The sequence below is a fragment of the Astatotilapia calliptera genome, chromosome 12 (genome assembly GCF_900246225.1).
Source record: "Astatotilapia calliptera chromosome 12, fAstCal1.2, whole genome shotgun sequence".
In the NCBI taxonomy this organism is placed as follows: Eukaryota; Metazoa; Chordata; class Actinopteri; order Cichliformes; family Cichlidae; genus Astatotilapia; species Astatotilapia calliptera.
The window spans coordinates 16,083,332-16,108,285 of NC_039313.1; the positions used below are offsets into that span (position 1 = coordinate 16,083,332).

The 24,954-nt window shown below is 41.8% G+C and overlaps 1 protein-coding gene across 6 annotated transcripts in view; it reads left to right on the forward strand.

The window, feature by feature from the left end:
• Positions 1-1,090: 1,090 nt before the first annotated feature.
• The window catches only part of pdlim5a (PDZ and LIM domain 5a), a 78,325-nt gene continuing 54,461 nt past the window's right edge, over positions 1,091-24,954 (forward strand). For 3 of the 6 annotated variants that reach the window (XM_026188716.1, XM_026188719.1, XM_026188720.1), the window contains exons 1-2: positions 10,905-11,034; positions 12,039-12,261. In XM_026188716.1, the coding sequence (XP_026044501.1) occupies positions 12,163-12,261 (99 nt within the window). In that variant the 5' untranslated portion in view covers positions 10,905-11,034; positions 12,039-12,162. Of the gene's footprint in view, positions 1,156-10,904; positions 11,035-12,038; positions 12,262-24,954 lie in introns of those variants that run through there. The other 3 variants (XM_026188721.1, XM_026188722.1, XM_026188718.1) reach the window with 2 other exon arrangements.

Below are 24,954 nucleotides of genomic sequence, written 5' to 3' on the forward strand. Positions count from 1 at the left end.
TTTAAAAGCCTTCAGAATTGTAAGAGGACTATTACTTAAGATCACATAAAATATGGAAAAGTCTGGCTCCTTGGAAGCAGAATATAAAGAAATGGAGGGTGGATCACTCAACAAACAGTACTGTACATAGTGTGTTCATATTTTGCTGAGTGTTCATCAGTACAAAAAAACAATGTTTCTGTTACATGAATTATGTGTAATGACAGCACACAACCACCGGAGGGAAGCAGACAAATAATCTATGTTGGCTTTTGGTTCGGAGTTTTCATTTTTCCACATCCTTAGAAAGAAGCATAAAACAAATGCAAGACTTGTTATTAACTCAGTCACAAATAAAATGTGTTAACTGCTTCAAGTATACCTGTCATCCCAAAGGGTAGGACACCTGAGTTTGATTAGCCTGTTACCATGCCATCCTACATACTGATACTGTTTCCAAGAGATTTAATTGTAGGGAAGGACCCAGTCAAACTGTGTGACTGTAAATGTGTTTTATCATCATACCTGCTGACAGGTGTGTCTCGGCCTGTGTGTGACTGTGTTCATATTTCAGAGAAAGACACACAGAAAGATGACATCATCATGGAAAAAAAACGTAAGCGCGTACAGTGCGAGAAGACAGCGACAATATAACTGGTTAACAAGCACAAGTGGTCTCTGGTTTATGTCATACCTTTAGGAGTGTGGATGCGCACTTCCTTTAGCCTCTACCACAAACCCAAGTCACTGACAGAGTGTGGTTGCACGCGAGTACGAACGAGTACGAACTGGCAGGTTTTTTTTTTTTTTACCCCTCATTGTGGTTCACATAATTAAGGTAATGAATGATTAATTTACCACAATAATCAATTTATCTTCATGTGTCTAAAGTTTCTATTAAAACGGAGCTTAACGCAGTCTTGCTAGTTGCTTCTTAAATAAGTGAACAAGTGTGACCGAGTAAAAGCATGTGTGCGTGTGAAAACGAGCTTTGCAATTAGGAGGCATGAATTTCACGCCTCCTGAACCAACTGTCCGGCTGACTGCGTCATGACGTCGCTCCATTGGGACCTACCTCACACAATGAGATGTCAAACACACGGAAAACTGGCCTGCAGCAGCACACTGGACGGAGCACAGACTTCCAGCAGGGGCGAAAGACTTTCCAGCCACAGGGTGAGCCATGAACACCTGTTTAGTAAACTGTGAATGCCTTTTGTGCTGATGGTATTTATTTATTTATCTTTGTATATGAGGCCTATTTAGTTTTATTGAATCCTAAGTTTTGTTGTTCTTATTTGCTGGACACATATTGAGGAAAATATGACACAACTGAAAATAACATATTTTCAGTTGTGTCACGTTTCAGGACATGAGATGAGGTGGCCACGCACTGTTTTTCTGTCTCCATGGTGTTGTGGTAATTTGCTTATGTGATGTATTTTTAAAATGGCACACTATAGCTGTTTAATTTGTGCTGTCCTAAGAATACCAGAAAGTGAATCCCGGGCATGATTGCAAGAAACATAAGGAGGAAGGTGTAGTATGTATATGCTGGCTAGGGGAGGGGGGATGCAGTATTGATGTTTGGTGGTGCTTTGGTGTGTGCTGAATGGAGCAGATGCTTTGATCTTCCCTAGAGACCCTGCTCCTTGCTCCTTCTAAAGCTCTGCCTCTGGTCACAGATATATGGGCAGGGATGGCAAGCCTAAAGCTGCACAGACTAATATTTACTTCTCTTATTGTGAAGGTCTGCTCTAACAGAAAGCACATCCCAACCTTAACCAATCTTAACCCTTGGCAGGAATTACCTAAAGTCAGGGCCAGCCAAATATGTCTTCATTTTCCACAAATGTCTTCACTTCCATAGTGTAAAAGTCTGAGGGATCATTGCAAAGTTACAAACAACTACATCCTGAATATTAAATATGGGTTTTGATTCATTTAAACGATAGTGTGGCTTTAAGTTCTTCAGCTTTTGCCATCTCCGTGTAACTTTATCTGCCCTCCTTTGCTTCTTTTTCTTTGTATCCTGTGTTTATTTCTTCCCTCTTTCACTGCAGTCAACACAGAACAGCTGCTGTCTACTAGAGAGGAAGGAAGTAAAGCACTGGAAAGTCTACTCAGTGCACCAAATATGCAGTGCATGCGTGCGTGTGTGCGTGTGTGTGTGTGTGTGTGTGTGTGTGTGTGTGTGTGTGTGTGTGTGTATGTGCATTTCTGGGTCTTGTGTGTGCTTCTGGAGTTATGGATGCATAGCTGCCTAAATGTGGTAGAAAGCGCATCACTCATCCATAATTCATTTTATCCACCAAGACCTGTGTCATGACATTGAGGTCATGATATCATGAAGGCTGTCTGAACAAGACAACTCCATCATGAAAGACTGACGAGCTGTCAAATCACAAAACCTTTGACACCGTGGGATGGAAATATCATGCTCAAGTATTTCTCTATTACAATTCACACATATTAGAGGAGATACTGCAATGGTTCAAGCTGTGATGACCTTTCGTATTTCTTTGTGCTTATTGTAAATACTGCCATTGTTAGGATGCCTGGGTCGTCGACCCAGGGTTTTTGAGTTTTTGATATTATTTATACTTCCTAGTTTTTGGTTTCTTTGAGTTCCGTCTTATGGCTTATGTCTCTGTCGTCTTTAGTTGCTCTGTCTCCCCTATCACCTGCATCCCCTTGTCTAGTTCGCGTCTATGTGTATCTTAAGTTCCTATATCCCCGTGTTCAGTCAGTGTTTGTGTCTGCCCTGTTCCCACGTCTCTGTTCCCTTTGTAGTGCCTGCATGTGAGTCTGTGTCTTTGTTCAGTCTGTGTTATGTGTTTCCTGTTTTACTTTGAAGGTCTCCGTCTTTTCTCAGTGTGTTCAGTTTACGCTTCTTTGGTCTCGTCAGTTCTGATTTGCCCCAGCTGTGTTTCCCTCCTGTTACTCATTTCCTGATTGTTCCCTCTGTGTATTTTAGCCCTGTGTTTCTTAGTGTCTGTGTCGCGATCTACCGTTTATTTTGCTGTGTGTTTTGCCTGTCCACCGGTGTAAGTTTATTTTGAGTTTTTCTAGTTATGTCATGTTGCGTTCAGCATTAAAGCCTTTTTGAGTTCACGTCTGTCTCCGGAGTCTGCACCTTGGGTCCTATTCCTGCCTGCACACAGCCACACCTAACAGAAGATCGCGACCAGAACATGGACCCCGCAGACTCTTTTTCCTCGGAGTACAACGCTGAGATGGAGCGGATGGTGAGCCTGCTTGACCGCATCGCCCAGTCCCCTGATTTAAGGACCATGGCAGTGGGGCTGAGTGCGGTGGAGGCCATCATTCGGTTTAACCCCCGGCTTAGCCAGTTTGCTAAGGACACTAAGTGGACGACACCATTACTGCCTGGAGAGAGCAAGTCAAGGCTGGTGAGTTTGCTCTCTCTCTCTCTACATCTTCCCCACCGTTACTCCAGGACTACACACACTGTCCTTCTGGTTCAGCACTGCCACGGACTTCCTCTCCCTCCCCACACCAGCTGGATTCTTGTTCACCTGCCCTTTTCCTGGCAGCTATGTGGTCAGAGGATGAGGAGGAGGTCTCTTTTTCTCCACCGGTTCCTGTTTCCTCATCCCGACGGAAACGGCGTTCTGGCCGCCGCCACAACAGAACTGTTGAGCATTTTGTCTCTGGACACTCTGACATCACACCCACTTCATCTGTTCTGCAAACTGGTTCTGCTGGAGGGTCCGAGGGGCCCGTTCAGCCTCCTGTCTCCGCTGGAGGGTCCGAGGGGCCCGTTCAGCCACCTGTCTCTGCTGGAGGCTCCGAGGGGCCCGTTCAGCCACCTGTCTCCGCTGGAGGGCCCGAGGAGCCCGTTCAGCCACCTGTCTCCGCTGGAGGGCCCGAGGAGCCCGTTCAGCCACCTGTCTCCGCTGGAGGGCCCGAGGAGCCCGTTCAGCCACCTGTCTCCGCTGGAGGGCCCGAGGAGCCCGTTCAGCCACCTGTCTCCGCTGGAGGGCCCGAGGGGCCCGTTCAGCCACCTGTCTCCGCTGGAGGCTCCGAGGGGCCCGTTCAGCCACCTGTCTCCGCTGGAGGGCCCGAGGAGCCCGTTCAGCCACCTGTCTCCGCTGGAGGGCCCGAGGAGCCCGTTCAGCCACCTGTCTCCGCTGGAGGGCCCGAGGAGCCCGTTCAGCCACCTGTCTCCGCTGGAGGGCCCGAGGGGCCCGTTCAGCCACCTGTCTCCGCTGGAGGGCCCGAGGAGCCCGTTCAGCCACCTGTCTCCGCTGGAGAGCCCGAGGAGCCCGTTCAGCCACGTGTCTCCGCTGGAGGGCCCGAGGAGCCCGTTCAGCCACGTGTCTCCGCTGGAGGGCCCGAGGAGCCCGTTCAGCCACGTGTCTCCGCTGGAGGGCCCGAGGAGCCCGTTCAGCCACGTGTCTCCGCTGGAGGGCCCGAGGAGCCCGTTCAGCCACGTGTCTCCGCTGGAGGGCCCGAGGAGCCCGTTCAGCCACGTGTCTCCGCTGGAGGGCCCGAGGAGCCCGTTCAGCCACGTGTCTCCGCTGGAGGGCCCGAGGAGCCCGTTCAGCCACGTGTCTCCGCTGGAGGGCCCGAGGAGCCCGTTCAGCCACCTGTCTCCGCTGGAGGGCCCGAGGAGCCCGTTCAGCCACGTGTCTCCGCTGGAGGGCCCGAGGAGCCCGTTCAGCCACGTGTCTCCGCTGGAGGGCCCGAGGAGCCCGTTCAGCCACGTGTCTCCGCTGGAGGGCCCGAGGAGCCCGTTCAGCCACGTGTCTCCGCTGGAGGGCCCGAGGAGCCCGTTCAGCCACGTGTCTCCGCTGGAGGGCCCGAGGAGCCCGTTCAGCCTTCTGCCACGTGTCTCCGCTGGAGGGCCCGAGGAGCCCGTTCAGCCTTCTGCCACGTGTCTCCGCTGGAGGGCCCGAGGAGCCCGTTCAGCCTTCTGCCACGTGTCTCCGCTGGAGGGCCCGAGGAGCCCGTTCAGCCTTCTGCCACGTGTCTCCGCTGGAGGGCCCGAGGAGCCCGTTCAGCCTTCTGCCACGTGTCTCCGCTGGAGGGCCCGAGGAGCCCGTTCAGCCTTCTGCCACGTGTCTCCGCTGGAGGGCCCGAGGAGCCCGTTCAGCCTTCTGCCACGTGTCTCCGCTGGAGGGCCCGAGGAGCCCGTTCAGCCTTCTGCCACGTGTCTCCGCTGGAGGGCCCGAGGAGCCCGTTCAGCCTTCTGCCACGTGTCTCCGCTGGAGGGCCGGCCTCTGCCTCTGCAGCTCCGCCTGGTCCGGCCTCCGAGTCTGCAGCTCCGCCTGGTCCAGTCTCCGAGTGTTCAGCTTTGTCTGCTTCTGAGGTCTTCATGCTGTTTGTTCCTGCACGTCCCGTCCGGCCTGCACGTCCCGCCCGGCCTGCTCGTCCTGCACGTCCCGCCCGGCCTGCTCGTCCTGCACGGCCCGCTCGTCCTGTCCGGCCTGCTCATCCTGCACGTTCTGTCCGGCCGATGACTGGACGTCGTTGCCGTCTTGGACAGCCCTCTGAACTACGCCGCCGTCATGGACGGCCCCCTGAACTACTCCGCCACCAGTGCCTCCCGCCCGGCCGGCCTCCTGACCTGCTCGGTCGCCATCACTGCCTCCCGCCCGGCCGGCCTCCTGACCTGCTCGGTCGCCGTCGCTGCCTCCCGCCCGGCCGGCCTCCTGATCTGCTCTGTCGCCACCGGCGCCTTCTGCCTGGCCGGCCTCCTGAACTGTTTTCTGGGCTCTTGGGCCATCAGCCTCCGGGCCGCCCCCCTGAACTGCCCGGGTTTGGACTATTGTGCTGTCAGCCTCCGGGCCGGCCCCCTGAACTTTTTGTGAACTGTTTTTCCTGGCTGCCTGCGCCTGTCATGAGCCTGTTTTTTGTTCTGTTGCTTTCCGGGCTCCAGTGTTTGCACTTTTTTTTTTTTTCTTTTTTTTTTTTTTCTGGCTCAATGTGTTTCATTTGTTTCGAGCCCTCCATCCTGTTTCCCCCGCCGCCCACCTTGGTTGGGTTGTTTTTGGTTTTGATGTTTTGGTTTGGGCTGTCTGGAAGCCAGCCCTTAAGGGGGGGGGGTACTGTTAGGATGCCTGGGTCGTCGACCCAGGGTTTTTGAGTTTTTGATATTATTTATACTTCCTAGTTTTTGGTTTCTTTGAGTTCCGTCTTATGGCTTATGTCTCTGTCGTCTTTAGTTGCTCTGTCTCCCCTATCACCTGCATCCCCTTGTCTAGTTCGCGTCTATGTGTATCTTAAGTTCCTATATCCCCGTGTTCAGTCAGTGTTTGTGTCTGCCCTGTTCCCACGTCTCTGTTCCCTTTGTAGTGCCTGCATGTGAGTCTGTGTCTTTGTTCAGTCTGTGTTATGTGTTTCCTGTTTTACTTTGAAGGTCTCCGTCTTTTCTCAGTGTGTTCAGTTTACGCTTCTTTGGTCTCGTCAGTTCTGATTTGCCCCAGCTGTGTTTCCCTCCTGTTACTCATTTCCTGATTGCTCCCTCTGTGTATTTAAGCCCTGTGTTTCTTAGTGTCTGTGTCGCGATCTACCGTTTATTTTGCTGTGTGTTTTGCCTGTCCACCGGTGTAAGTTTATTTTGAGTTTTTCTAGTTATGTCATGTTGCGTTCAGCATTAAAGCCTTTTTGAGTTCACGTCTGTCTCCGGAGTCTGCACCTTGGGTCCTATTCCTGCCTGCACACAGCCACACCTAACAGCCATGAAGTATCTGATATGTCTAAATAAGAGGAAATTATTAAAAAAATATGTGTTGGCAGACATTAATTATACTTTAAAGCTAATTTCAATTACAAATGTGGAAATAGTGTCGCTTAAAAGTTGTATTATTCTTTCTTTATTTTCTGAGATGTTCCCATATGTTTTTCCAGTTTAAAGAAACTTATTTCTGTAAAGGTAAGCTGTTTTTATTTAGAACAGTATTTGAAGAAAAAGAAAAAAAAAAACCCTACTTGATTTGGTTCAGCTGACAGTCTTACCAGCTGTGAGGGTATCATCAGCTTGAAGGAAAGCTGAAGGTTTATTTTCAGAGGCGCATAAACGTCCTCATTAAACGTCATACGAAACTGGCCATTATGTTTGATTCATGTGCAAAAATGGAAATGTATGCCCGAGCGTGATGCGGCACAAATCGTAGTGTCCATCACTCTACCTCAGAACAGGAGGTGGCCAGAGTAATCAAGAGCAGCTGATCCCAAAAATCTTAAGTGGTGCGTGGTCTGTTTGAAATTGGTGTATTGGTGTCCCTGAGGCAACATTACACTTGGCTTTTAAATGCCTCTCTTTTATTGACCCAGACTTGACCCAGGCATTAAGGAGTTCTGCGTGCACATTTGCGGTCTGAGAGAGCGAGAGAGGGAAAGTGTGTGCGTGGACCTGTGTGTTCATGCCTGATTCCTCTCAGTTTATCTTTCCTCGGGTGGACAATCATTTTGGCTGAGCTTTCTGAATCCCAGTGCGTTTGTTTGTCTATTTCTGTCTGTCTGGTCAGAAGGGAGGAATATTTTCCACTGTGAATGTAATCAGTTCTAAACAGTGACTCGCTTTAGACCGATGATACAGGCTTTTCACAATAAGCTCATAAGAGTTCAGGCTGCTCTCTACTTCTCTGTTTTTTTTATACAAAATGCAACTCTAACCCTAACTGTGCATGACAGTACAGAAATGGGTTGAGGGGATTAGTTAGGCTTATAGCAGTCTGGAAGGGTCAGAGTGATTAGATTGTTGAGAGACAAATACTGTTCATATTAGAAAAAATGTCAATAGTGTCATCATGCACACACCTCTGAGTGAAAAATCTGGATATGGAGTAATCAGTGTAACCGTTCCTTCCTGGATTTCGAGCTACAAGTGCCCTCAGAAATATAAAAGTGAACGAAAAAAATAAATAAAAAATTACTCTAAACAAAGCTGCCACAAGAGTGTTATTTGTGTATTTTTTCAGTTCACCCACTTTTATAGAATAGTATTACAGTTCAGTATATAGAGTTTTTATAGTGTGTTCACTGTAAATCTGGGTGTTGTATATTTGACAAAAAAGAGCTACACACTAATTTATAATTAATGGTATTCAGACCTCTGCTGACCCCAGTTTGGATGAGAATCATTAGGTTTACACACAATAGAGATTTTATGTATGTTGTGTCCCTTGGGGTTGTGTGCATGTGTGTGTGGGTGGGTGGGTGGGTGTGGGCAGCAGCTGGCAGACTATGGGGTTGGTGTCCCTCTTTTATTCACATGGATGATGCATTAAATGTTATTTAGAAGGGCAGATTATGATAGCATTAAAGGGTGGAGCTTGTCTCGGTGTGAGCATGTGTGTTTGACTGCAGGCTGCTAAGCTGTGATCATTAAGCATGTGGAGAGGTGAGCATATGGAGACTGGAATAGACCATTTGACAGAACAAAAGACTGGCAGGGTGTCTGAGGTTTCGTGCTTTAGACCACTCACCATTGTTAGTGTTTAATATTATTATTCTCTAGCTCACAAATCCCCTTTGTTCTCTGTGTTACAGTTTTTGACAGCATAAGCAATTGATCTTATGTCTTTAAACAGTGAGTTAGACCGATGGGTCTAGATTTTAGAAAGCATATCTCCCTGGGACTCAATACCAGTCGTCCTGTTACATGAGAATGGGACAGTGGTACAAAGCCAGTGAGATAAACTGATTTTTTCATTTATATTTCTTTATTTGGTAGTAAAGAGATTAAAATGGCTACCCTAAAACACACTTTTGTGTTGTCATGCTGTAAAGTGCATATGTGATCTGAGGGTTTTTAATGAGAAAACAGATTTCTTTAAAAAGTAGATTAAAACTAGTAAAATGAGCAGTACAGTAATTCTTAAGCATTAGTTCCTACAGTGGCTGTAAGCCTGCTGAATACTATTACCTTACAGGAAGCAGTCCACAGTCAAGCCATAAAGAGATTTTAAAAAGCTCCTGCACAAATGGTTTTGAGCCTTGCATGAAGACACTGGTTGTTGCTCATTGTTGTGGTTGATGCTTAGCTTGCAGTCATAATCAATCTGTCACGGCGCTGATTTGTTGCCTACTTTAATGCACAAAACACACCATGCCTTCATCTGTGGGCAAAAAATCTCTAGCCTTTTCCTTCATGAATGAACTTTCATGTTAAATATGTTGATAGAAGGAAAAAAACAAAATGTGTTTGTTAGTGTTTCTGTGGCTGATTGTTTTAGGATATAACACTGGCTATTTGGCAGTTTGCACTACTTTAGGTCTGGGAAAACTTTATAGAAGGCAAACAAGGACTTCCTGATTATCTGATCATCTTACTCATAAGGATGCTATTATATTATTGTTTTCACATAATGCCTGATCAGCCATCTGCAATAAAGCCTAAAGTAAACACAGTGCCTTTAGATTTACTGTAAAACTTAGGATAGGTCTAACCCTATCAAGAAGCTTCAGCTCAGCAGTGGAAACAAAGTTAATGACTCTTCCATCTTTGGTCCTCCCAGGAAAAGCTGCTCTTTTGTTTCCTAGCTGTACTGTAGAGGTATGCGCTGTCAATGTGGGAATGTTTATTAGCAGGATAATGAAAAGCATCTTGTTTTTATGTGCGAGTGCGTCGTATGTGTTTAACGGCATACTATATGTGAAATGTTAGCCTGTTTACTCCATCCTTTGGTCTTTTCATCTGAGATATCTACACTCTTTTCTTTTTCAGTCTTTTAGACCCTTTACGCCTACACTTTTCCATGCCCATTTTATATCCAACAGACTTAAGACTTTTTCTCACACTTCAGCTTCCCTCCTCTGCTTTGATGTTTGTTGATTTTTGAGAAGTCATTTTTTGATTGTGGCCTATGGTTGCTGTATCTACCACTGCCACAACCAGAGTTATGACTTGGCAAGATGTGCTGACTGTGTATTTGGTCAAGGCCAAGAAAGGAATGGGATGAGTATTTAATTGAGCCACTACTATGTCAGTATAAATATAAAGTCAATATTGATCTGTCTGGGGTAAAATAAGGGGGCACGGACAAAAGCCAGCTCAGAATGAGACAAATTGCTGCTGTCTGGACATAAATAATGGAGGTACTGATAAATAAATAAGTGGGAATGAGTGTGCTGCACTTAGGAGTTCTATCCCTTAAGTATAAAAGAAAAATATTTATAACTATTTTCCAAAATGTGCTGAGATTATAGTATAGATTATGTAATTTAGTGCTCAGTTTGGTAAAGCTTGTTTGCCTAATTATTAGAGCGGGGGAAGTTGATGCAGGTCACAGAAAACACAGTAGATTTACAGATTTAAAGCCATGGATGAATATCTACTTCTCTTAGATTGTTTCTAATGAAACAACAGTGTGGCAGTTGTTAAACAACCATCACACACTGACTTAAGGCAATCTTGACCTTATACAGTCGCCATTATTAAATGACCCCTGAGCGACCTTTGCATTGATGCCTTTGGAATGAATTCCCTAGTCATGATATGGTTACACTGGTTCCACCTTAAACGAAGCTGCCTGCAGGACTGAGTCCATGTTCCCAAAATATCTGGATGAAAGATAAACTGTCCCCTCTCCTGTGCCTCTTCTTCCTCCCCTGATCATTTTCTCTGTGTGCGCAATGCTCCCACTGTCTTTTCCTTAATCCTCCACTTTGCTCCCTTCTTCTCCCCTCTTGTTGCCCCCCCGACATCCCCCGCCACCTGATTTTTTTTCTTCTGTTGTCTCCTTCCATACCCCAATCTCACCCTTCATGTTATCTCCACTCGTTCACCCCTCTTCTGTGTTCGTCTCACTCCACCCATGGGTGATTTCCCCTCCTCTTTCTCCTCCCTCTTCCCTCTCATCCTAACCTATACCCGTTCTCCCTCTCGCCTCCCTCTTTCCCCTCCTCCACCTTTCCCCTCCCATCTGTCATTAACTAGTATATAAGAGCATCACATCCCTCTGTACCTCTCTCACACACACAGTGTGTTTGCTGGGAAGGGGATATTTCAGGGGAAACTAGGAATTGCACAGTCCACCTGCCCGTGAAGGAATTATTTTCCTTTCTGGAATTTCCATTAAAGAGGTATAGCATTTACCTTCATTTAATTTCAGCAGGAAATATGCTATTACTAACATTTAGGTGTGTGAAGGTCTTCTGGTAGTGTTTCCTGAAGGGTAATTTACATATTTTAAGCTACTGAACAACTGCAGCATTCTCCAGTGTATGGTGGTTTAAAATAACATTCAGTGAAGCATTTAACTCTTTTTTGATTGTAAAATGTTTGATGTCTTATTTGTTTATTTTTACTTAAAATGTGTTTATTTTTTTTATACCGAATAAGTCTAAAAAGGTAATTTTGGGACTTATTCAAATACATAGTTATGAATTTAGTTGTGAACTGTTTGAAACTATTGTATGAACAGTTTGATAAACAGTTTTATGTATTTTCTTTATCTTTATTTATTTAATGTTTGGCAAATGTGTAATGTGCAAATGTTTCTGCACCAATAATAAAACATCATAGCTGTGAGGCATGGTAGAGGGAACATCATGGATTTGGGGCGTTGTGCCGCCCTAAATGGCCTGTAAGCAGAGATTTTACAGTTGCGTATGATGTCTGTGAAGGTTCTCAGTCATCCAGGTCATCATAGTCTTAGGAGCTTGGAAAGAAAAGCATCTGGACTTATATAAGTTGCTGACGTTTCACCTCTCAACGAGAAGCTTCTTCAGTTCTAGGGTCAAATGGTGGAGAGTCCCAGATTTAAGCCCTGTGGGAGTTTCCCCCCACGAGGGACAGTGGACCCCCTAATGATTCTCTACCTGCATATGATCTGAACCTTAGGAAATGCTCAAGTATCTATCTATCTATCTATCTATCTATCTATCTATCTATCTATCTATCTATCTATCTATCTATCTATCTATCTATCTATCTATCTATCTATCTATCTATCTATCTATCTATCTATCTATCTATCTATCTATCTATCTATCTATCTATCTATCTATCTATCTATCTATCTATCTATCATTGCTGCACAATAACAAATCTTTTTGCTTGTCTTTCATGTCTTGTCTTTTCCTAGATCTTGGATCAAAATCTTACCCCTCATCAAAAGCTAGTGATATTTTTATTGTCACTTGATCTGCATAATATATTCCGGCCATCAGCATCACTTGTGAGCCAGATCAACACTGAACAAGGAAACCATGACCAGCAACTACAATGTCACTCTCATAGGTCCTGCCCCCTGGGGCTTCAGGCTGCAGGGAGGAAAAGACTTCAACATGCCCCTCACCATCTCGAGGGTAAGATTAAAGTGCCCATACACACATGCATACACTTAAATGTGGATAACCAGCATTGTCTTCAGGGTGATAAAACAGCATATATTTATTTTGTGACAACGCAACCATATACAGTCATTCTTCTCAGAACCCTTGTGCTATTTGTACTATCAACATGTCTTTACTACCTTTCTTCATTTCTGTACCCCTCTTGACTGAACCCCTCAGCCACACCCAAGACAGCTCAGCTAAATCATATGCCATCTGTCATGTATCGACCACACATGAAACCTTTTCTCGCTTTCTTTACATTCCACTTCACTTTGAGTGTCTGTATTGAAATTGCAGCAATCAAAGTTCTGGCACACAAGTCTTGGCATCAATCCCTCTGCGTGAACAAGTAACTTGATGGTCCCTTGGTTTCCCTGCCTTTCAGTGTCTACTCGTAATATTACCTCTTATTGCCTCCCTCCCGTCTCTTCTGTTCATTCACACATCAGCGTTACCGCATGGTCACATCCACATATTCACAGAGTATGCTTTGCTCATTACTGTAACTGGATTGTGATCTTAAAAGATGCAAATCCTTCCTAATGTTGTTCAAGCTTCTGTTCTGCTCTGCTGCACTGTGCAGTGCCCTCAAACACACACATGTAATGCATTTACGCACACAAAAGTCACACAAAAGTCACCAAAACTGGCACGGTACAGACTTATAGCAACATGAGCCTGATGATGAATGGCTTACTAGGTTCTGTGCCAATCCCCTTTGGGGCCATTCTGGGTTGCCATGTTTGTGTTATTACTTTGGATGTGATACTTTTCCCACTAACTGAAGCCATGTGAATTTTTTAACCGCGGGTTTGTGTGTGTGTGTGTGTGTGTGTGTGTGTGTGTGTGTGTGTGTGTGTGTGTGTGTGTGTGTGTGTGTGTGTGTGTGTGTGTGTGTGTCTGAGAGTGCAGGCATGGACACAAAATGTTGGAAGACACTGTATGTAACTGAAAGGAAAAAACTGAAAGAATCCAGAAATAGGACATACAAATAGAAACAGACATCTTGTAAAATAGCAGCATTTTAAATTGCAAAATGCTACAAGAACTAATCTTGTATGAAATTAGTTCTTTTGTGTAGAGTTGGAGTTAAAAAATAATGCATAATGCATTGCAAATGCTGCATTCCAAAGAAACTGAAAGAAAAGATGAAGAAACTCTGATGCTGACATTGATTATTGAAGACTTGAAAATATGCAAGCAATAATTGACGATCCCGTTTGACCGTTACTCCAACATCACAGTGAAAGTTGTGTGATTTAACAATTTAAGATGCCTTGCGAGCTTGTTTTGTTATTTTCCTTCTCTTGAGATTGCTTTGATGTTGAGAGATTCTTAAAAAGGTGTGAAACAACTATTGTCTGAATCCTACAAATACCAATAAATTGTAAAAGATTTGGGAATACTCAAACTGACTCAAGTGGGCTCCTTATTTAGCTTTGTGTCTCTAAAAGCAGATAAATGCAGATTAGCAGAGATGAGGTGGAGATGGGGGGTGGGGTATGGGAGGTGATATTCAGTGCACGTAAATAATGCTGCGCACAGTTTACACAGGCTGAACTTGAAGAAGTGATGGCAGGCAGTCAAACACGTCACTCAGCAGGTCATCTATCTACATGTGCTTGTCTGACCCTTTGATTTGTATCATACCTCTCTATAACTTCCTGTTTGTTTTTCTCTCTTGTTATTTAAATCTATGCGCTTCCTAATTCACTTTGTCAGATGTTCTTATGTAACACTTATCTGACTCGACGTGGACGTACAGTTTGTAGTCATTCGTTTTAGAATCCATGCAACTCTTAATCTAATCAGCTCTGTTAAACTGGGTCTATGACGATAAGGGCAGTGCTTCTGACCGCCTATTACTGACACATAAACATGTATACCAGTGCACACACATACTACTCTCTGCCAGTCTAACCATAGAGCTGGTTCTGAGAGGAGACCACAGAGTATGGGTTATTAGAGAATCCTGCACAACTGCCAGACCACAGTTACTCTTGCAGCTGCTGTTGCTAAGCTCTATAAGCATGTGAATATACAGTTTGTTTAATTTATGGCACTCTGTAGATGTAAAAAGTACCAGTGTTCAATAGTACCACCATTGCATCATGGCATGTATGTCTTGAGGTTTCTGCCCATTAGCTATTGTTTATGCAACTTGTCTTCACATCTTCTTATACCTTTTTTTTCTTTTCTAGTGTTTAAAAACAGTTTTATAAGGGGCTGAGACTGATGGTGCTGCTCTGCTAAAGACCAGTAAAACACTTTACAATGGCTTCCCTTTTTGACATGTCTGGAGATTGCGAGAAGGAGGTTTAGATACATGCAGAAAGTGTGAAAAACATGGGTTGCAGCATATTCCTCAAGTACATTTATGTGTAGCTTTCTGCACCTTTCCAATATTACTTATTTTCTAAATAATTGTCATACACTGTAATGCACAACTGGGCAGTATAAGCCTTATTTACAGTAAGAGTGAATGGTTGAGCCCAACGAGTGTCTGTTTATATGCTTAAAGAGAGTAATGGAAGCTGTATCATTATGGTTACATGCCTGTTTATATAAGAACTGGACTACCTTGCTCTTTTGTATAGCAAACATTTGGATTCAGATATCTAATAGATATCTCGCTGAAAGGATTTTGGAGAAAATAGCTTGTGGAAAATCTCAAGCAAACCCAATTAAACCCATTTACTGGGAAATCCATTTACTTCTTTTATTGATGCGAAGAGACAGAAATACCCACCAATGGTACTATTCTCAGTTAAATTTACAACTCAGTGAATAAATATTTAAACCTTTCCGAGGGTAGTCCATTTACAGAATCCACTGCTAAAATAATTTAAGGGAAAGCAACCCAGGGGAGGAGATGCATTAAGCCTCTAAGAATAGATACATCATCTCACAGGTCTGCCCTCACAAACACACCCACTTAACAGGAAGACTGGTCACAGAGCTGTACCCCTATTTTAAGCTGTACTTACTGCATTTGTGGTATCACAAAGACACAACAAATACAAAAGCAATGCTAGGATAGATTTTCCCTCCTTTTTTGTGAACAAAATTTATACAGCAGTGTATTGTGTGTCAATTATCTCATTTTTATATTGTATTTCTTTAGTAGAAGTCTTCTTCTTTCCTGCACATTACTATAATAATGGTGTGAAATGACTGGCAGTGTGTGTATGCCATCTTTGTGTATATGCACTAGATAAACATAGCAATCTGAAGAGTCTATAGTACTGGCAAAACTCTACAAGGTATAATAAACTTGGTTTATTTATCACCATTTGTGCCAAATATATATATGTATGTATGTTAGAAATATGTAACTGTATATGCTTGGTCTAACAGAGTGCATCCTTCTATCATAATGCTTAAATAGCGGGATTCTAGTTGTACAGTGAGTACATCAAAATGAGTAGACAGCCAATCTATAATAAAACCTTTTCATGGAAGAATGCAGTTCCTGGAATTGAATCAGTGATGGCCGCCTCCTGCTTCCCTAGAGATGCTTTTCAACAGGCGATGATAACAACTGACCACAGGGATGGGTCTATTTCAAAGACGTTTTAGTTCTATACATAGTTTCTGTCTTTCTTCCCTTCCTCCTATTCCTGATTTAATGTCTTCCTCCTACAGAACTTGTTCTTAAACTCACATCATCACCAGGGGCCTGCACTATGGAGAAAGTTCAACATACCCAAGATGTATTTTTGTTACCAAACCAAACTGCCCTGGCTGATAAAGCAGAGCTGCAAATCTATATATGAGCATATTTATCTACCCATTAACATGAAAGTCAAACTGAACCAAAAAATTCTCTATTATTCTAAGCAAATGTGATCAATGGTAACTACAAAAAGATTTAAACAACACAAATGTTGGAGTAGAAGCCAAGATGGAAAGTTGGCAAAAAGATGCTGATTGTGTAAACACTTAAGTTATTAAGACAGCATTATCGAGAAACCTGTCAGTTAATCACAATAAAACCAGTATTTTTATGTGATATAAAAGTGCAATGTCACAATATCAATGTTATATGAAGTACACATATGGTTTTGCACACCTCAGTGATGACTTAGTAAAAAGTGAGCTACTTAAACAACTTCCAATAAAGCAGAGAATTTGCAACAAATGCAGGAAAATTGTGTATGACCACTTGTCTAAAAAAAACACACAGTTGAGAACAACCAAGCTATGCAAGGTGGCAGTTTGTGATATGTGACCTAAAAGTAAACAAATGACTCAATTGAGCATCAATGGAGCACTTGCTAGTTAGACTCTAAAATGATAGGAAAAACAAAACAATGGACAGAAATTACAGATTCCTTTACATGACGGTAGATAAAAGATTTAAGCAGTTGGTGGGGAAAAAAACACCCAAGACACGACATCCCAGGTGGAAAATATTTTTCAATTTCAGTTTTATTAAGTGACAGTATTATTCAGGCTCATGAAGAGCCATCATTCTTCTTCTTCTTCTTCTTCTTCTTCTTCTTCTTCTTCTTCTTCTTCTTCTTCTTAATATTAATATTAATATTAATAATAATAATAAGCAGTTATGTTATGTTAGCTTAAAATTTCCAAGGGAAGCACCACCTAGGCTACTTTTTTGCTTACATTTGACTTATGCTAGGTCAATATAATGGTGCTACTAGCATCTTGTAGCAGTAGAGTCACAATTAGATAGTCTGTAGCTCATTGGTAAAGAAGACTGGGAAGGAATCTTCATTTACTTACTTCGAAAGACAGCTGTGTGCAAGCTGCAACCATCAATAAATAAAATGTTATTTAGTATTTTTTTTTTGTGGTATTAGAAGTAAAAGACAGTGTAAGACAATTTTAGCTTCATCCTTGTAGCTCCAGCCTTGGCAGTGTTAAAAACTCCCAGGAGCCAGCATAGAACAATGAGGTAAGCTTTGAAAAACCCAAGGTTGAAGCTGAAGTTACCTCGGTCTTTCCAAGCCTTGCAAGCCTCTGGTCTTAACCCTGTAATGCTGAGATTTCTCATCTTAATCTTTCATACCAAACTTCACGAGCCTGTTGACAGCTCCTCCAAATGACTTAATAATGCTTAAATCTGTCTTAATCAAAACAATTCCCATGCTTCCCTCTGAGTATCTTAGCTAAATAGTCCCAGAGCCAGAATCAACAACTTATCATTTGCCCTCCATAAATCAATCTGTCAGTATGTATGTGTTTGGGTGTGAGTTGGAAAATGCTATATTTGAAAACTGTTACACATTTGATTTTTCTGTAGTCCCAGCAGTGTGAGAATTAATCTTACTCTCATTAAAATCTGTGAAATTTTATGTTTCCTGTCAATATTTGGCATTTGCTTATCGTGGCTTTTTATGATGTCACCAGTTATGATGTCACTTGTACCACATGCTTATATGCGTTTCATGTCATGTTTAGAAAATATGCTCATCGTTCTTCTGTGTTAGGATATTTGAATCTATTGCTGACCTTACAATAACATTTCTGACTTCACCAGTAACGGATTAACTTATTTCTTTGCCATGAAGTGGTAATGTATTACAATTTTTTTTTCAAAACACGTTAATATTGCAAACAATAGACTGTTTAATAGACTAAAAGAAGACTTTTATGAGCCCTTAGAACAGCACAGCCAAATCATAACACACTGCAGTGAATTCACACAATGAAGAGACTAGAATAACCCATTGTGGCTATAATGTGTTTTCCACAGTAGCTGCTAAACCCGTCATGCCATTTTTGCCTTCCTCTCAGGATGCTGGCCACCTGACTGGATCATGTTTATTCAGATTAATATTGGTTGACTGTAAAGATTGACAGAAGCACAAGAAAACATCTGGTGTAACAGCAGTATCTGTCTGTTCTCTTTGGCTTTTGTTAAGCTTTGCTTGGACAATGTACTGGGAACCTAGACCCTTAGTCTTTTCCTACATAGATTTATAGACTTGTTCTGCATGTCTTAGTGTACAAACACAATCTAAAGGTTAGTATATTATACACTAAGCTGATCTGATGTTTTTCTAAGAAAAGAGTTATGTCCCAAAGCACCAACTCTGTCTCTCTTTGTGATTCATGTTTCTTCCTAATGCCTGATTCCCTCTTAATGACATGTGCGGCTGTGATTCTTGAAGCTCATGGGTTACAAATAAGAAGTCTCTATTCCCAGAACCCAGTTGATGCACACAACAATAAATGTTTTCCCAGATTTTATCAGATGTTGACTGTAGCAAACATATTAAACAAATTATATATGTTATCCCAAATCAAGGTTATTAGATTAATTGCAAAATAGCTAAAGAAGGGCCACTTAAATATTAAAATCATATGGGACTAAATAAATCCGGTCCTGGGTTCATATAGCTCAGTTCCTGCCCTTTCAATGTCCTTTCTGCCATGACAGTCTTCCTAATGAGGCTGGATGTGAAAGCTAACTTATTCATGATTGGTTTAGCAAAGTGCAGCTTTATATTATATGGTTTTCATGGGTTTATAAATCCTCACTTCATTCCATGTAAATGTCCCCTAATATTTACAATGAAACTGATAAATATGACATATTTAATGCTTTCCAGGAAGAATATTGTGTCCCACTGTCTGGGTTTTCCTGGTGTGTACAGTTTTTTTTTTTATCCTTACTCGTCTACTTCTACTAATTTTTTCACCCAGTTTACTTAAAAAGATATATCATTTGAAGCTGTTGATCTGTCATATGTTGGATTGATCTATTAAACTATGTTGATGCTGCATCAACATAGCTGGTATTTTCTTCATGTGAATAATTGGTACGGTGGGCCTGAGAGGTCAAACACACATTTTTCTATTTGCTTTTCTTCAGTTCCAGTCTCTCTGAACTCTTAGAGCCACTGGGCCATTACAAATTTTGGGGATCTACAGATGGCACTAAAGCACCAATGTAAAGCAAACCAACTTTTGCATTCTTTTACGAGCAAAGTCATGCTACAGTTGTAATTATGATAAAAACCTATAACAGATTAATAACTTGGCTTCCACTTTTCTGTACGCAACCAAATCAAAAGAGCACAGCTGAATTTTAATAATACTCATGAACCCACATCAGTCAGCTTGTGCTAACTAGGGACGCTGCTTAATTGCAAGCACGACAGACCTAATGTCCAAAGCTTGATATTTTTTTTATGTATAATGTGTTTTGTGGGTTTTGCCAGTGTGACTGCACTACAGTTCTGTGGGAACTCAATCTGATATAACCTTGTCTATTCTACTTCTACTTGCAATTTTATAGTCTAATATTTGTGTGAAATATTCATACTTAATTCATTTTCAGGGGGTTATGTTGATGTTTATGTGTAGTAACGTGTATATTTCTATACTTCAGTGATGTTGTGGCTTTAGATTCTTTTATCCGTTGCAATTTTCAGTGACTCGACTTCTAACCCCAGTGAGTGAGTTTGCCAGCACCAGTCTGAAGCCAAATCAAGCCGAATCTAATACTCGTAACAGCTGACGAAGACCAGTGGATTTTGTCAGATGAATACCAGATTCCTTTTCATAAAATTTCAAGATCCTGCTGACAAACCTGCATGATTTACTTTATTCAGGGCCATAAACTGCGAATGAAACATTCCCTCACAGTTTACTACGTGTTACTGATTGGGCCATACAAGTAGGCTGACATGATGGCTGACCTTGCACTTTATTAATCTTCCTCTTTCTTTGTTTAAACCTCTCTCTGTTTCTGTTTATGTGAATCTCTCATGGAGATATCTGTTGCTATTACTCTGACTCTGACTGCTCTTCACTTTTCTTGTGCTTAACAAACGTTTTCATTATTATCTTTCCTGTTTTCTGTGTTGTTAGATTCATATTTTTCGAAGGGTACAATTTTTCCAGTCCTCATTCACTGCAGTGTAACAAATACATTAATCAAATAATTTTTATATATTTAATTTTAGGAAAAAATCCAGCAGGAAACATTATTAGCAATGCAACACATGCAAGTTTATGATTTGACTGGGTGCCATAAGCTGAGGATATCCTGTTCCAAGTGAATTAAAACAATTAACGAAAGAAAGAGCAAACAGTAGCTGAATGTTAGCATTTATTGAGAAAATTGGAGAATTGGAAATACCTTGGTAGTAGTGCCTAAGTAGATTTCTGCAAATGTTGGTACAGTGGCATTTAATAGAAAATAACTGGCTGTAAAATAATAGAAAAACTGGGATTTTAAGCTGTGCTGCTAAGTAATAGCAGTGAGTCGAGTGAATATTAAGCATTGACTCTTTTTGTTTTCATGCAGAAGTCTGATATAAACAGGCAGTGTAAAGGAAAAGATCTTGTTGATGTGGTAATACAACTCATCAAACTCTTGTTGCCCTTATACTTTTGTTGGAGGATATGCCAAACTTGCTGCTAAGTGGACTTTATGCACAAAAATATATTAAAAAAACCAAACATACTGTCTCAACATATGGTAATAAATATTGATTATAAATAAGTGGACATCAATAAAATAAGTAATTTTTAAAAACCCTTCAGTAAAACAATATATAGAGTGAAGGGTAATTTCTTGTCATGACATTACTAAAAGATAACATAAGTTCCAGTACTGAAACAGCAAAATTGAAGGAAAATAGGTCAGTACTGAAGGCTTCCATATGGAAGCAGCTTTGTGTATGTTCGAGTTACAGAGTATTTGTGTCTCAAGCTCTCAGAGAGTGCGATGCGAACCATCTGCCTGTCATCTTTGTCACTACTTGTGCTGAAAGCAGGCATTGTTCAAAGCACTCAAAATGTTCAGTGTGTGCTCAAAGCAGACAATGTTGCGGCACTCCAGTAAGCTCTTATTGCTATGTGTTGAAACCAGATTTTTTTAAGCACTTAAATCAGACAGCATATGTGTTGAAACCTGACATCGCTGGAAGCATAAGAGCAAGTTCGTAGGAGATGGCTTTTAGACACGGCATGTGTGTTTCTCATTGTTTTGGAACAGTGATGACACAAGTACTGACCCCTTTACTTTTGCATGAATATTTAGTAAGGCAGCTGGATTTCACACACAGAGTGCAAAGTCTTGAGCTGCTTCTCATTTCTTTATATTTTGCTAGGAAAATAACAACAGCAGCTTATTGAATCATGTTCAAAAATAACAATGTTTAACAGAGAAAACCCAACAGTCAGATGAGCCCTACAAATAAGCACTTTAGCGACAGTGGGAAGGAAAAGCTCCCTTTTAAAAGGAAGAAACCTCTGGCAGAACCAGGGTTAAGGAGGGGCGGCTATCTACTGCGACTGGTTGGGGGTGAGGAGAAGGAGACAGGACAAAGGTACACTGTGGAAGGGAGCCAGAAATGAATAATAACTAATTAAATGTAAAGTGATGTATGAATACATGAGTGAAAAAAGATGAGTGAAGAAGCAAACACTCATTATGAGAGGATCCCAGCAGTGTAGGCCACCTGATCCAGCCCTAGCTATATGCTTTATCAAAAAGGAAAGTTTTAAGCCTAATCTTGAAAGTAGAGAGTGTGTCTGTGTCCTGAATTGGCAGCTGCTTCCACAGAAGGTGGCCTGGAAGCTAAAGGCTCTTCTGATTTTACTCATAGTTTTCCAGTGTTATTGAAGGACATTCAAATAACTATTGGCTGCCTTTTGTTACTTTCTCTATCAAGATGACCCCACACTGCTTCATTATTGTTCAGGTTGGGCTCTGGGGAGGCCAGTCCAATTCAGTTCAGTTGTATTTATATAGTGCCAAACCAAGACAACAGTCACCTTGATCCATCACTGACAGTGTTCCATTGTGTGTTTTCACTGATGATGGTTTCATGCAGACACATCTCTCAGGTCCTGTCAGGTCATTGCTGCATTTTCCATATTTTTTTCACACACCGTATTTCTCTGACTATAGGGCGCACTTAAAATCCTTTAATTTTCTCAAATTCTCAAATCTTTCAATCCGGCGCGCCTTACAGTCTGAATAATACGGTACTCTTTATCTCTTGTAGATGGCTGTTTTTAGACCTGTCAATTCTTTTGTTCTCCACTTGTCCACCACCACAGTTTCTTCAGTTTTTTTAAGGACAGACTGCACACCATGCCAAGAAACACATGGAAGTTTGAAGTTTTGTGCTAATAGTTGTTTTATATCTGTCTGTGTTGTCTTGACATTTTTCCATAGATTCAAATAAAGAAATTCCAACAAATTGTGTGTTTTTAAAACAGGCTGCGATTAACAAATTTCCTGAAGATATCATTTAAAAGTGGTTGTTTCCTAAGTTGTCTATTATGAGTAGACACAAGACTGGTTCATTCCTTGAGTTGGTCCCTGAATGCTTGAATGATTCATAGGTCAGTGTTAAATCTAACAAAGCTAAAGAAAAAAACCCTCTGAAAAACAGGAACAAGGTAGGGCTGAAATTGAGTGAAAAAATTAGCCAACGTCCAAAGAAAAACCTTAAGACCTTAAATAAGTCTGGAGAACTATTGCTCAAGACCAATTTTTTTTAAAAAATACAAGAAAGTCTGGCTCCTTGGAAGCAACAAGTAATGAGGGGTGACTTTTGCACAATAGTGTCTGTTGATTTGTTGAAGAAAAAAAACCCCACTTAAAGGCAAATTCTTTTTGCCACTTGAACTACGAGGGTTTCCACACCACCCTAAATATGTAGACATGGAGTTAAAAAGCAAATATGTTTAGAAATAATATAAAATACAGGTAAGTGTTAGAGAACTTTTACAGTTCTGTAACAGCCTCTCCCATAGCCGCTGACATCAGTGGCTCAATCTTTGGGCCAAACAGAAAAGAAAAGTCACTGGCACTGCTGTTGCCAGCTGTTTTGCAGTTTTTATGGTGGATAAGGCTTTTGTACTGGTTTCTCATAGAAAAGATTATAGAAAACACATTTCAAGTTTTCAGCATTCCCTGTCAACTGAAGTATTGTTCCGTTTGCGTTTGACATTGGTGTAATGCATGTGTGTGTCATATTTGTGTTAGATCTGAAGTGTTACAGCTGCTGTTTTCTGTCATGACCAAAGCAACAGAGCCATAAATCAAATAACCTGGCAGTCTCCAAGTACTTGACTTGTTGCATAGATAGATTATTTGGATTTCTGTGTCTGATTTTCTTGGATGCGTTTCACTTTCTTTGATATAAACATTGAGACGACTTTGAGCTTTGAAAGATTTTCTTCGTATTAATTTCGAACAAATGTTTGCCTTTGCAAAAGGATTTCTTACCAGTACGAATAATTGCTTCAGACATGTGGATTTAAGACATACACGATAAATTCATACAAGCAAAATAAATAATCTTCACAAAAATCTTTACTGTTTATGGAGTAGCTTTAAAATCAATTCAAGGCGGTTGTATGGAAACAGGTTACTTTTACTCTGAAAGAAACAGAGCCGTGTTTTGTGTCTGTATGTGGAGAGGGAATTTATGTGGGTAGGGGGGGAGGACCTTAGCACTAATTGGGGAAAACATATAATAGCACATTTTGTGGTGAGCATTTGGGCCATAACAGTGCCAGAGTGGTTAGCTGGAATACACCCCTGGAAATGGGTCAAAACATGCAGCATAATATCTACTCGGTGGCATTTTCTTCTTTTCCTTCTCTTTTCTCCCTTCCTCGCCATCCATACCAGTTTAATCAACGTTATGTCAATCTCTCATTATGCTCTTCTTCCTGCCCTCTGTGCTAGTGAGCGGTGCTGAGTGATGTTGCGTGTGTTGAGCTAATATGACTATAAAAGGTTGGGGCCGCAGAGCCTTAACGCTAATCCGGGTGCAGAGCCTCTTTTATTAGCCCTGCTTGTGTCTGTCTGTATTTGTGTGTGCTTGTGTGTCTGTGAGAGAGCGAGAGACAAAGATAAAGGCAAAGGAAACACAGTTAACCCCATATTACACTGTCCCATCCTTGACTGTCTTTCTATACTTGAAGTGATCTATAGTCAGGGAGCAGGAGACGCATTTGTTTTTAAGAATCTTCTACAAAAGTATGCTTTTTTGTGTGTGCTGTTAGGGAAGTGGTCTGTGTGGTGTCAAAAGAAACAAATGACCTCACTCCACTTTGGACACACTTAGAGCCTCTGTGTGACCAAGAATGGACAGAACTACATCTGCAAGGCGTTGCTAACACTATTCAGTCCCATATAATTAACAACAGAACTTACAAAAAGCTAGTCGCTTAATTTAGTTGCTTAGAAATAAACATTTCATCAATATTTTTATGTAGATTGTGAATTGAATATTTTTAAGTACCTTCATGCTCAGAAGGTCGTTTTTAGAAAATGTTTTGGTCAGAAAAGATAGAAAAAATTATTTCAATATTTCACTGCTAATAAAAATATTAGATTGTTCATTTTCCACGAGTGTGTAAAAGCACATTTAAGTTAATCTGTCCCTCCTAGTAAAGTATGTACACTCTCTTACATAACAGCACATAACACATAATTTGAAATGTATCAGAAAGGAACAGGCAGCTCTGTGCGCAGTCCATGAAAAATCAAGAATGTATAATTAGACGCTCAACCAAATGATCTGATTATATTTTCATGTGGCGTTAAGCTCATTTACTCGCATGCTAAATGCTTAGCTTGTTTACAAAATATGCACCTGTGTATGTTGAAGCCCATTTGAACAGCAGAACTGGTATTCAGTACCAGATCGTTGGTTTTTT